Source organism: Polypterus senegalus, chromosome 2, assembly GCF_016835505.1.
Source record: "Polypterus senegalus isolate Bchr_013 chromosome 2, ASM1683550v1, whole genome shotgun sequence".
Lineage (NCBI taxonomy): Eukaryota > Metazoa > Chordata > Cladistia > Polypteriformes > Polypteridae > Polypterus > Polypterus senegalus.
The window spans coordinates 308,977,255-308,990,526 of record NC_053155.1 but is presented as its reverse complement, the minus strand read 5'-3'; the positions used below and the strand labels follow the sequence as shown (position 1 = coordinate 308,990,526).

General features: G+C 34.8%; 1 protein-coding gene across 1 annotated transcript in view; it reads right to left on the bottom strand.

The window, feature by feature from the left end:
* Nucleotides 1–13,272, bottom strand: part of tubgcp3 (tubulin, gamma complex associated protein 3) — a 73,466-nt gene that overhangs the window by 9,967 nt on the left and 50,227 nt on the right. Inside the window, exons 12-17 of the mRNA XM_039745896.1 lie at nucleotides 12,181–12,291; nucleotides 11,198–11,306; nucleotides 10,243–10,432; nucleotides 6,912–7,047; nucleotides 3,553–3,621; nucleotides 1,284–1,419 (exon numbers count right to left, since the gene is read on the bottom strand). Coding sequence (XP_039601830.1) covers nucleotides 1,284–1,419; nucleotides 3,553–3,621; nucleotides 6,912–7,047; nucleotides 10,243–10,432; nucleotides 11,198–11,306; nucleotides 12,181–12,291 — 751 coding nt within the window. The remainder of the gene's footprint in view (nucleotides 1–1,283; nucleotides 1,420–3,552; nucleotides 3,622–6,911; nucleotides 7,048–10,242; nucleotides 10,433–11,197; nucleotides 11,307–12,180; nucleotides 12,292–13,272) is intronic.

The window sequence follows — 13,272 nt, the reverse complement described above, 5'->3', positions numbered from 1 at the left end:
AAAAGCATACAAGGTCAAACTGGAAACCTAAATTAGGCCCTAATTATTTTTGAGCACACTTGCAATCCTCTTTAATATTCTTAAATACCAATTACTCCAGGGAACACTGCTTCATCTTGAAATTTTCATTAATAAAACAGTAATACATCTTGAAGCAATACTTATATTTATGCATCCTTCCATGCTCTCATATTCTGACTAGCTATCTTGAATTACAGCTCATTTAATAAATCAAAATTTTAAAACAAGCAGGAGATTACCAAGTACAGAAATGTTGTAAATTAAGCAATCAACCACTCTCCCACTTTTTTTCCATCTAGTACTTTCAGCAGGTACTGGGGCTCCTTTATAAAGTCACATCCCTCTTAGTGTAATGTTTTCCTGTCATTGTCCTTTTTATCTTTATTCATGTCAGATGTTTGGTCTGCTGGAGCCAATCCCAGCCAACACAGGGCACAAGGCAGGAAATAAACCCCAGGCAGGGTGCCAGCCCACTGCAGGGCACACACACTCACACACCAAGCACACACTAGGGACAATTTAGGATCACCAATTCACCTAACCTGCATGTCTTTGGACTGTGGGAGAAAACCCATGCAGACACGGGGAGAACATGCAAACTCCACGCAGGGAGGGCCTGAAGAGTGAACCCAGGTCTCCTAACTGCGAGGCAGCAGCGCTACCACTGCGCCACCATGCCGCCCCCTTTATAAATATAATTAAATAATATTGTGAGAACACTTCTTACATTAAAAGAACTTGAATAGTCAAAATTGTGCATGTGAAAAAACACAGAAATGAACTGTAATAGATGCAGTAATCAATAATGAAAAGTTAATTTATTGTGTTATTTTGCTAGATAAAGTCTGCACAATTCAGCAATATTGACAGCACAACTGTAAGTTTTCTGGATACAGAATCACTTCTAATAAATATCTGGGGTTTCTTTAAATGTTTAAATAAAGATGTAACTGTTTGTTGCATGTGACTGTTTTGATTTTCCTTAATAAGGTGAGGGAAAATATTTTTATTTTTAGAATAAGGAAAACTATTCAAAATAAGCCAAACTTTTACTTAGATTCACTAATCTGTTCATCTAAGAGTTTAGCACAGAAATAAAAAAATTGAGTCACTGAGTGCAGAGAGATAGGTTCATTTGTAATCCTGAGTTTTAAAAGGTAAAGCTCTCACTTCAAAACAGAATAATAACATTACTTGTTGCAAATACGTTTCAACTAGCCAGTACACCATTCTCTCAGGAGCACAAAATTGTATTAGTCTACCTGGCATTCTTTTAAGCAGCTTTGCATTGCACATTTGACCTTTCCATATATCAGTCAAAATGTACTCCATCCTTTTTGCTCTCCAGAGGAAATTAAACACTCGCAGGTAATGGCTCATGCACTCTCTTGTGAATACCTAGAAGTGGGGAAGATAACCACATATATGGTTTAACCTACAATAAGGCAAAGATAATTGTATATTCAGGCACTTGATTAATCAGAATGTCACTTGTTAATATGCAAAGTGATAATTCCATTTTCTAACACAGACCTGTGGGGCAATCCCTCCAGGCTGGCTGATTTTCCCATATCAGAAACACAGTTAACTGGAGTTTGATTTAAAAATGGAACCTGAAGGAGTTCACTTCAATTAGATGTTCCCATTTAGGGTGGGTTGAGATAATAAAATTACTGGGGCAAAAAAAACTTAACTTTACAAACTAACAGGTCCTAAGACAAGCAGGAAGAGCATACATTTGTTTACTCGTATTTTATAACAAAGGGTGTGAGACAAATACCAAATGGACGATTCTGATTGTTGACTGATTAATCGATGTGTCACTGATTATAGGATTAACTGCCTGAAAACATGAGGCTTTAAACAGTACATAAAACACAACATTGAAAAGAAATAAATTATTCTAAAAACGAATAAAAGTGAAAAACTAGAAAGATGAGGTGAATGAGTGTTCATAACTCTTAAAAACAGCAGTCAGCAATCTCTGGCAGGGTTCATTTCTGCAAGGCAATTGCCAAATTCTCATAAACATAATAACCAATTAACAAAAGTCTACTTTGCAGTGTAAAGCAGCCCAAGAAAATTAAGTAGGTTTATTAGTGCTTCATGAAACTGGGAGTGTAAGGGGCTAGGATGGACTTCGCTAGATCAAGTGTTCTCAGACTCAATCTTGGGGACCTCCTGTTACAGCAAGTTTTTGTTTCAAACAGCTTCTATTTTTAACAGGACTCTTAGCCTAGCTAATTACTTCCCAGTTTCTATGTTTCAATGTCAATGTAAAATTTAATAAAACACTCATGCATCCATCCATCATCTAAATCCACTTATGCATTACAGGGTGAATACAACATACACACAACTCACCACCAACACCACCACAACCCTCAAATACTATGGCCAATTTAGCATTGGCAATTCACCTAGACTGCACATCTTTGGACTGTAAGAGAAAACAAGAGGATCAAGAGGAAACCCATATGGACATGGGGAGAACACGTAATCTGCACACAGACAGCACTTGGGGTGTGAACGCAATTCTCCTTGCTGGAAGGCATCGGAGCCTATCACTACCCCCCAAATTACCAAACTAAGCGTGGTCATTTTTAATTACAACATACCAAGCATTTATTTATTATATACTGATCAAAATGTAGTGTTTTCTTTTAAAACTCACAATTTTCATTTTGATTTTCCAGGTGTTATGGTTATGGAATCCATTAATTACTAATGAGAATTACTAATGAGCACATTAGTGGGTCTGATGCTGTAGCAGTTCCAGCCTTCTTGGTTTTGGCACTGTTTACTCAGGTGTTTAACTGTCATTTTTAGGGCACAATTAAAGGATCGAACTGCACGTATATAAGGCAAATTGATAGGAAATACAAAAGAAAAGCTTTTAAAGCTGTAGAAAAAAATACATACTTAAGATATATCGAAATATTACAATAATTAATCTGCTATGCATCTCTGAATGCAAAATACGAAAAGAGGAGGGAAAAAGGGCCAGCTGATTACAAAAGATTAGTCAGAACTAAAATAACTCACTGATTGTAAAACTGGTGAATAAAAACTGGCAGGCACAGGGAGGCCCCCACAGGACTAAGTTTGAGAACTACTGCACTAGAGGTTATCCTACAGTTTCTTCATGACTAGAACTTAGCCTGTAAAAAAGGACTGATCAATGCTTTAAAAATAAATGTCCTGAAGAGCACGAAAGTAATGGATTGTATTCAACAATTCTCACAGGACTAGTGCTCACAGTGCAAGATGACCACAAAAGTCTCAACCACATTGTACAGTTTAAAAGATTTAATGAAGGCCTTTGTTTAAAATGTTATGGTCATCACAACAAAAATGAATAAATATTTAATGAGTACGAAGTAGACCAAAATGACCTGATTAAAAAATAGATGAGAGTGCAAAGCCAAAAAGCAATTTATGAAGCCACTTGACCCAAGAATGTATGTTTACAATTCATAAATTGTAAGTGAATGTCAAATTCAAGATTACTTTTCATGTAAGAAAACTTACAGTTGCAATTGGTCCATCCACATGATAGTCTAAACTAAAGACATCCCAGCCTGTGTCACCGGGAGACACCTAAAGGAAAGATAACAATACATTAAGTAAGCACATAATTCACCTGAATTTCCCATTTGAGCTGTTCTTTATTTTCTTATTGGGTTCCATTAAAAACCCCTTTGATAATCTGGACTTCTGCAAAGTACTCAAATTATAGTGCAAAACAAATAAAGTTCAATTATAAAACATTTCGTATTTCGTTTTATTTGGCCCTAACAAGAAAGAATACAGTAGATGATAAAAAGTAACTAATATTAACAGTTAGTGAAATGAAGAAGAAGAAGAAAAAAAAAACAAACTAAATCAGACAAACTAAAAAGAAGCACTAAACTACCTTTCAAACTCTTATGATGGAAACATTTCAGAAATCCGTGAATTGGATGTACACTCATGTTAAAAAGTAAGGGCCAGCTCTTGCTCTTTTGCTATCCTAAGCAAAAGTGAAAATGTAACACCCAATCATGGTGTCTTTAAGGCAATTATGAAGCCTACAATTGCAGAGTAGTGGATTGTGGTAGTCTACTTTTTTAGGTTTTGCACAAGTCATACATGGACTCATTGTGAGAAACCTTGAACATTTCACTGCAGGTATGGGCAGTGTCCCCCTTGAAAATTTTGGCGCAACAATCATTTAATCGAGCTTGGAATTTGGGTTAATCAGGTTTGGGGTTGGGACTCCCTTGAAGATTTTGCCACATGGACAAATCTATCATTCAATCGAGCGAGAGGGCATGCAGGTGATTGTTTCAAACGTTATGCGTCTCACTTCGTGATTTCAGTAATCGTGTGCACCCTGTTAACTTAAATGCTGTCGTCGTCATCCATTAAGTTTTCCTATATAATAGAGTTGGCCCTGACTGCTTCTTTACTTTCTATGGTTTAATCCATCAAGTAACAAATAAAAGTCATCTAGTTATTGGGCCAAGATCACGTTTAAATTTACTGTTATGGGTATATAGTACAATGAAATTCTAACTTGGATGTCACCCATGGATTATTACCAACAGTGTAATGCCATTTATTAGATCTAGCATCAGACATTATATGCAAGAAACGCTAAGGTGGTTGTCAGCATTACCAGCTGTTGTGTAGCCTTTTGACCTGCTTAAGAATGCTTCTGAATCTATGACTTTAATAATACCGTCTGCCTTTCTAACATAGCAAGCTATTTGTTGTATGTCCTGGACTAAAGATGTTGTGTTTCTGAGTCAACATACACACATTCTGCAGTGATTTGCAATCTCCAGTTAAGCAGATGCCACACTTGGATGCAATGCAGCCAGGGAGGACTGGCTCCACTATATACCTACAGACGTTGGTAAGCATAGATGAAGACATCCTGGCTTTACGAACACACCCGATAAAGTAAAGACCACTGCTGTACCTTCAAACAAAATTAACACATTTCAAAAAGTATGGCTGTAAGGGGACCAAATATAAAGTCAGCAGCACTTTGACAATTTAGAGTACAATACAATTTATTTTTGTATAGCCCAAAACCACACAAGTACCACCACAATGGGCTTTATTTAACAGGTCCTGCCTTTTGACAGCCCCCCAGCCTTGACTCTCTAAGAAGACAAGGAAAAACTGCCAAACAAATAAAAACCCTTTTAGGGAAAAAAAATGAAAGAAACCTCGGGAAAGGCAGTTCAAAGAGAGACCTCTTTATCAGGTAGGCTGGGTGTGCAGTGGGTGTCAAAAATAAAGGAGGTCAATACAACACAATACACAGAACAAAACGCAAGTAATCCTCAATACAATATAATAGTGCAATAAAAACATTACAAGTACAGAACAGAATTTGCCACTGAAGTAAACAAGTGACCAAAAATCAACTTTCTGCTGATGTACTTTATGCTAGCAAAAGGAGGTTATTTTGTTAAACCTTAAAGATTATAAATGAAACATAAAACGTGCTCAGAATCTTTCTACATGTACCAAAGAAAACTATCCGTGATCTCTGAATTCAGAACAAAGCATCACCTCTATCCTTTGAATCAACTAAAACCAAACAAAGTATATGTTCATTGGTGCTTCTTATTTCTAGTTTTGAAATAAATGTAGTTGTGTGTGTAGTGCCAGCATACTAAACATACTAATATAAATTGTTTATTGAGTTATTGATATTACTTTAGTTGAAACTTTTATATATATATATATATATATATATATATTTTTTTTTTTTACACTGGTTATTAATTTCTACAGCTAAACTCATCATGAGAGCTATGTGTATGAGCCAAACTAACTTCATTAAGGTTGCAACTGCTGGCCATGTAGAAGTTTCATTAATGTGAGATACATGTACATTCTTAAAAGCATTGAAAGGAGCCCGAATGAGCTATGAAGCAGATCAATGATTCTACAAAACAACTAGACTATGAAAACATACAAAATAAAAAAATGTTTATCCAACAACCAGTTAAAAGGTGGATATTGAAGTAAGATTTCACTGTATCATACAAGGTAATACAATACAACTACTGCCATAAAGCACAGAAATCTTATAAAAGCTTTTAAAAGCCATTTAAAAATGAATAATGTTTCTTTGGGTAAAACCTTGGAAAATAATTGAGGAGAAAAATTATTCATAAGGTGGAGGATATTAGATACTAAGCTAAATCAGATTTGCATTTAATGATGTTCATTTATTGTCTTGCATCTGTTTATATCTGCATATATCCATCTTCTGTTTTAATTTGTTTGGCATTCCAGCTTGAACGAGAGACAGAGACATCCCACAACCTACACTCCATCATCCTCACTCTTTTTCTTGTGTATCTTGGAGTAGAAATGGCATCTTCAATGATGGATTAATTATCTGACACAGAGATCACTCTAAAAACTCTTCTGTAACAAATCAAGAAAGCTAATTCGGTTAAGGACTCACTGTAGACAACTCCTTAACATATGGCTTATTCATGCCAGATTGAAGAAAACAAAATTAGCAACTGTAGCCTTTCAATGCTCACTCCATTTATAAATGATAAACTTCTCAGACTTTCAATAAGTAAATTAAATTTTCTTTTGACCTGTCCTCATTACAGTTGAATTGATACTGCTGACTACTGAATTTTACTAAAATGTAGCAAAAATAATATCACCAATATTTTATTCATCAACAAAGATCAGTTGGGAAAAAAAAGAATATTCATGTGCTACAAACATAAGCAAACAAGCAGGGTTCTACAGTCTACTTTTTTTTTTTTTTTTTTTACAGATCTTATACTCATCAGGCACAACATTTCTAACAGATACGCAAAGAAGTTAAACTTACATAGCAAATTATTAAAAGAATGTGTTACCTCTAGAAGTCTGACATCAAGTCGCTTAAGAATCTCAGGACTGTCAAACTGAGCATTGGTAGCTCTCACAGCCGTCTCTAGAATTCCGGTTAGGTTATGTTGATATAATGTTGTGGCAGGTCTCACCAGTTCAGGCCTTCAAGAGAAAAAAATTAGCATTACTAATTTCATAACAACAGGTATACAATTACAAGCACAAGCTAGGTATACAAGATCCCTCAGGCAGGTTCAGGTCTAATGGGTAGAAATAAAATGCTCAAAGAGTTTTGTACAGACCATATCCTGGCATTATGCTATAACCATTTCACAAATACATGTTAAAAAAGGCGTCTTTCAAGTATTTTAATATATATATATAATGTACTTAAACATGTAGCAGGTTAATCAGTTATCGACTTCAATAAGAATAACATATTGTACAACACCAATAGTTTATGTTCCTTATAGTATTCATCTTAAAGGGCTGATCAGTTGGATACGTGGCAAAACACAAGTGCGGAAGACAAGCATGCAACAATGGAAGCTTGTAGCTATAATAAGCAATCCCTTATTTGTTGTTCTTCTATGGATGCTTCTATTTTGCTTTGTCTTTTAAAGACGCTGTTATTGTAGTGGTGATATGCTAATATGCAGTCCTCTGAACCATTACAGGCACCCCGTGTAAAGAGGAGAAAATATGGATATAAAAAATATTTTTCTTTGGTGAACTAACTAAGTCTTACAATGAAAAAAATGGAAGAAATCAACCTTTAGAAATTTTTTCTGAGAAAAATAATTGATCATTGAGAAATAATTATTTTTAATAAAAACATGATTCACTATTACTGGCACCCTTGCATTTAATACTTTGTCCTTGCATTTAATACTTTGTACAACCTCCTTTTGCCAAAAAAAAAATTCCTATAGAATCTTATAAAGTTAGAGACTACAGAGTGAGAAACCTGAGGCCATTCCTCTTTATAAAAGCACCCCAGATCATCCATGGTCTAAGGTCCTCTCGTGTACTCTTCTCTTTAGCTCGCCACACAGGTTCAATGAGTTTTAAGTTCAGAGACTTAGATGGCAATGACAGAAGCTTGATTTTGATGCCTTCCAAATAATCTGCTGGCATGGAGATGGAGTCTGAAGTTAGTTTTAGAGACTTGATAACCCCAGAATGCCACTTTCTTCTCTAATTTCCAACATCCTGCTTACTGTGCCTGGAAGGGCCTCTTCTAGGCAAGTTTTTTTTTGGCAAGATGTTATGCGAATGAATATGAATAATATTGCATCCATGTCCAATTTTTTTTCTGAAATGTACTATACAGGTCATAAAATGAATAATTCCAAATATCATATATACCTATGTTTTTTTTTTTGACATCATAGACCATAAGGCGTATACTAATTCAGCGTGAGCAGGAACACTGAATAAAAAAAAAAAAAAATCAAGTGACGGTGAGATACAAAGAAGGCAGATTCGCCAGCGTTTGTGTGTTCCATTGCCTCAAAACACCACTCACATCTACAGTTACTCCCAGTCTGAAATAAAAACTAACAGCGTTAGATCCCTAGTATGTATCGTGATCGTGACTGAGAGAATAAATGTGAAAAAAAAAAAAGATAAATTTTACAAGACCTATAAATGTACACCGTTTGTTACAGGCACAAACCAAATGCATGTACTTACTGTATAATATTAACAATAAGAGCAGCTCACTACTGAAAACGGTAAATATAGGAGATAGTCGGGATCGAACCAGGGACTCTTGATTACAAGTCAGCAAATCTTACCGCTACACCACAGAAGCTGTTGTCTTTTCCTTGAACCTTTTGTGAAAGAGTTTATTTGATCTTTTGACTTCAGGCTTCATACATTATATAGTCTATGCCTACATTTTGTCATTTTCTACTAAAATATGAAAAACGTTAGTTTTAGAAATGTGTTTACACAGATTATTGTTGAAACGGAACACACATGAAATGCATATGTTCCAAATAATAATCAATTATTTCCACTCTAAAACTCCAGTACTTCACTCCCAGATAATCAAGGAATGAGCTGGGAGAACTTTGTGCACGTTCTGTGGCGGTGGGGGGATGGAATAGTAGGCTGCTTGCCTTAATCGGCACATTTACAGGACAAAAGACACTGGCGGAGAGATGCGAACGGATTTAAGGTGGCCTGGATCTACGAGTTTTTTCGTAGGCTCTGGTAATTCTAGTGTTAAATGGGACATTGTTGGAAAGCCATTTTACAATTTGATGCTTTAAACTGCCTGATCATAAATATATTCTTAAAAATTACATTTTTGTGATATTGACATTAGAATTTTGACGTGAAAAAATGAATCTGAAAAAATATTTTGGACAAGACAAAAAAAACTCTAACCAAATTAGACATCTTGATAACATACAGGTACTTTGCAATATATACACTGTAATTGTATATTGGCTAGTCAAAATTTTGTTTTAACATTTAATATTACATGCTAATTCTAATTATAAATATCCATAATTATATTTTTAATAAACTGAAAATAATTATACTCCGACTAGTGGAAACTGACACACTTTTACCCTTGACTTTATTACAGTGTTCAATTAGAGATCTCTGTAATTACATTTTGAAAAGTCATACGTTTGGATTTTGACTACTCAAAATTAAAGTACAAATACCTGTTATTGAAAGCTCCATGAAAGTCATTGGGTTTTAATTAGCTGAAGTATAATTATGTATCTTTAATTAAAATTTTGACTATCCAAAACATAGCTTTAGATAACAAAAATAAGAAATGGAATCATTAAAACTGTAATTAGCATGTGTTATTAAATGTTACAACAGCAAGCCATGTGTGTGCTCATACAGCTTCCAGTTCAAGAAATGAGACCAAATCTTACTGAAGCACTGTTTTTATAACTCTGACCTCTGCAATAATGTGTGCCCATGCTAACTACAAGATAGAATTTTTGTTTATCTTGGTATACTAGTATAAATATGTAAGGACTAGAAAATTCATGTTTCTGGTCCTTCAGGACCCCAAAAAGTTTATCTTTTATTACCACAGAATATATTTTGATAGGATGTATACCTTAATCAGCTTAAGGTTAAAACAATGATAATGTAACCATGTAAAGTCAAAATATCTAATATTCCATAATAACAGAGTGTCTATGCCCTTACAAAGAAAGCGCAGAACCTGTACCTTCAGAGGCTTTATTTACATAAATAGGAAAATTATGCTTAAACCCTCAAAGTAAAACATAAAAGTGTTGAAAGAAATGCAGTAAATACCCCAATAAAATAAAAATTTATAATATTACTACAGTACCCTTCCCCAAGGACACTTACTTCAACAGATCCATTAAGTGCCGTATAAAATCTCCTTGACCTAGAAGCAAGTATCGCCTCATAGCCTTCATGTGCTCCAGCAAAAAGTAATTCTTATTTAGAACATCAAGGAGATATTTACTCGTCTCAAAATACGCTGCATCAATCTTCCCTTGAAAGGCGCCTTCCAAATCAGTAAACAGCTCAGCAGCTACAAATAGCAAAATTGATCATCAAAACACGATTAAAAATTCAGTGCAATCTCATTTAAGTAAGTGTAACTGGATTAAAATATTGATTTGCACTAAAACAGTAAAGATGTTTCCAATAATTTATTTGATGGCAAAATAAAAAAAAAACTGGATATGCACAAAAGACAAAATTGATGTGCAAGGAAAATAAAGAACACCAGATACATGAAGCAGCACTCTTGGCAACACACTGACAGCCATTCATTCAGGGCAAGCAGCCACCTGCTGTAAAGCCACATAATTGCAGTTAAACCGCTTCATATTGATTTTTTTTTTTTTGTTTTAAATGGAGGACAAACTTGGGGTAAAAAAAAAAATCGAAAAAATATTTGAAACTAAATTCAGCTGGCTAAAAATATGAAGAGTATACTGAAAAATAAAAAATAACGCTGTAACTTTTGATAAATCCTTGCGGGATTAAACAATGAAACCTGGCCAGAAGATGCCACTGTTTCTTTTGAAAAATGACTCTAATTGCTCTTGGAATTAAGGAACAATAGACCATAACAACCAACAATGAAAGTGTACATGAATAACTATGGCACTTTTTATTTATAAATCAAAAGGGTTTTAAAATCAAAACCATACTAAGTCACATGTATGATACTCAGGAAAATAAATGAACCAGGAATTAATGCAATCACAAGTATGCACTGCAGCTCAATAGGCACAAAGTTGACATTTTTAAAAAATCACAAACATAAATGCATGACTTGCACAATTACCATCCTTAGGTGAATCTGCAGACTTTGAAGCAGCAATCATTTTACCAGGTGGTGTTCGGTCATGGCACACTTGATGCAAGAAGTTAATAGATTTTCCAATTAACAACACCTGTGAGAAGAAAAATCTAAAGCTGTGATTTAAATGTCACTATATTTTATATATATATATATATTTATGGGACAATCATGTGTGTGCTGGAATATCATATTGAAGTCACTATATGCAACAGGCCCAGCAATTTTCAGTCATGAAATGATCCAGTGACAAGGTCAGCAAACGCACACAACAATCTGACATACTCAAAGGCTAGGAGTAGCATAATGTGACATCAGATTTGCCTATTCAAATCAGAATATCCCCACCATATAAATAAAAAAAATACTGTACTATGTTCAATCATTTACCTCCAGAATTTAACAGAAATTTAGAAGCACTTTAAAGACTAAGTTTTCCCATTAATAAGACAATGTTCTCTGACACCACAAAGTTTAAGAAATTCTGCCACATCATACTTTGATTTGAATTGTCACAAATGTTATTTAATATCATGTTGACTAAATATTTCATTAATCTATAACTGTAAAAATAACTGGCTGTTACTAATATATTCTTATTTTGTTCTCTTTCTTGTGTCTCTTTCTGCTACTGCTATTTCAGCCAAGTAAACCTTTCTGCTTTTAAGGGACAAAACCACTAAGTGAAGAAAATGGCATCCCTAATGGAAACCCATTATGTGATTTAGCCATAAACATGAACAATAATTTGGATTGTTACAAATAAACATTGCACAACTGCTTGCTGAATGATCAGCGCAGTGAAGAAAATGGCATCCGTAATGGAAACCCATTATGTGATTTAGCCATAACCATGAACAATAATCTGGACTGTTACAGAATAAACATTGCACAACTGCTTGCTGAATGAATAGTACAGAACAAAAAAAAAAAAGAAAAAGGGTAGGCCTATTTGAACCTTTACACACCTTCCTTGCCTGATCTCTAGTGATGAAGGATGGTATCATTGATTTTCTCAGAGTGTATTTGTCATGCCAGAGTCTGTCAGTTTTCACCGTTGGATCAGAAGCTACAAAAAACTAAAAGGGGAAAAAAAGCAAACTGACAGTCAAAAGCTGATACAGCCAGAAAGAAAATAATTATAATGAGAACATCATGACATATGACAGATATCGGTCTCTATTTTTAACCCCATTTCTTATTATTAGTCATTCAACTGAAGACAAAAACTTTTTGCCATGTTTGCTAAAACAACTTGAATTCTTAGGTTATTAACTCATGCCAACCCAAGTCAGGCCTCAACTGCCTGGCCTGGTCCCAAATAAACTGTAGGAGACCCACTGACATAATCAGTACAATTTTACATTGACAAGGCAGATGTACCTGCACAGATTTCCATATGTTATCCAAGTATGTTGTGATAATGTGTTGCCTGAACAACAAAGTGAAATTGGAGAGGTGGCAAAGATCTGATTATGAAACATATAAGGTTTCTGTAAATTTGATAATGACTTCACAGGAATACTTTATTTAGAGCTTTGAGACTTTAAAAAACCAAAAATTCTGAAATCATTGAACATGTTTGGCAAGTGGTATGAGGTTTAAAGGTTGTCCTCAATTTCACAAAATGAAAGTAACTAGCAAAGCAACAAATGGAGGTAAATAAAGTCCCTATAACTTAACATGACCCTGCTGAGGAGACAAAATGTCTCTCTCTGTTGACAAGAAAGCCAAGAGCGTAGGTCAGGTGGCTTTTTGCATATTGGCTTATTTTACAATACACACTTTGAAGTAAACTTAGTAAAGTAAAATTTGATTTTTGGAGGATTTGTTTTCCAACTTGAATTACTGAGCAATGAATTCAATGAGCGTTTTGGTGATTTCAGTTCACACGAACAGGACTTTGTGCTGTTCTCTTACAACGTTGATAATGCGCCTGAGAATATTCAAATGGAGTTGATTGAACTGCAGTCAGATTCTACTCTGAAGGCAAAATACAAAGAAGTTGGTGTGCCAGACTTGTATGCTTACTTGCCACCCTCGTACGTGAAGATCCATAA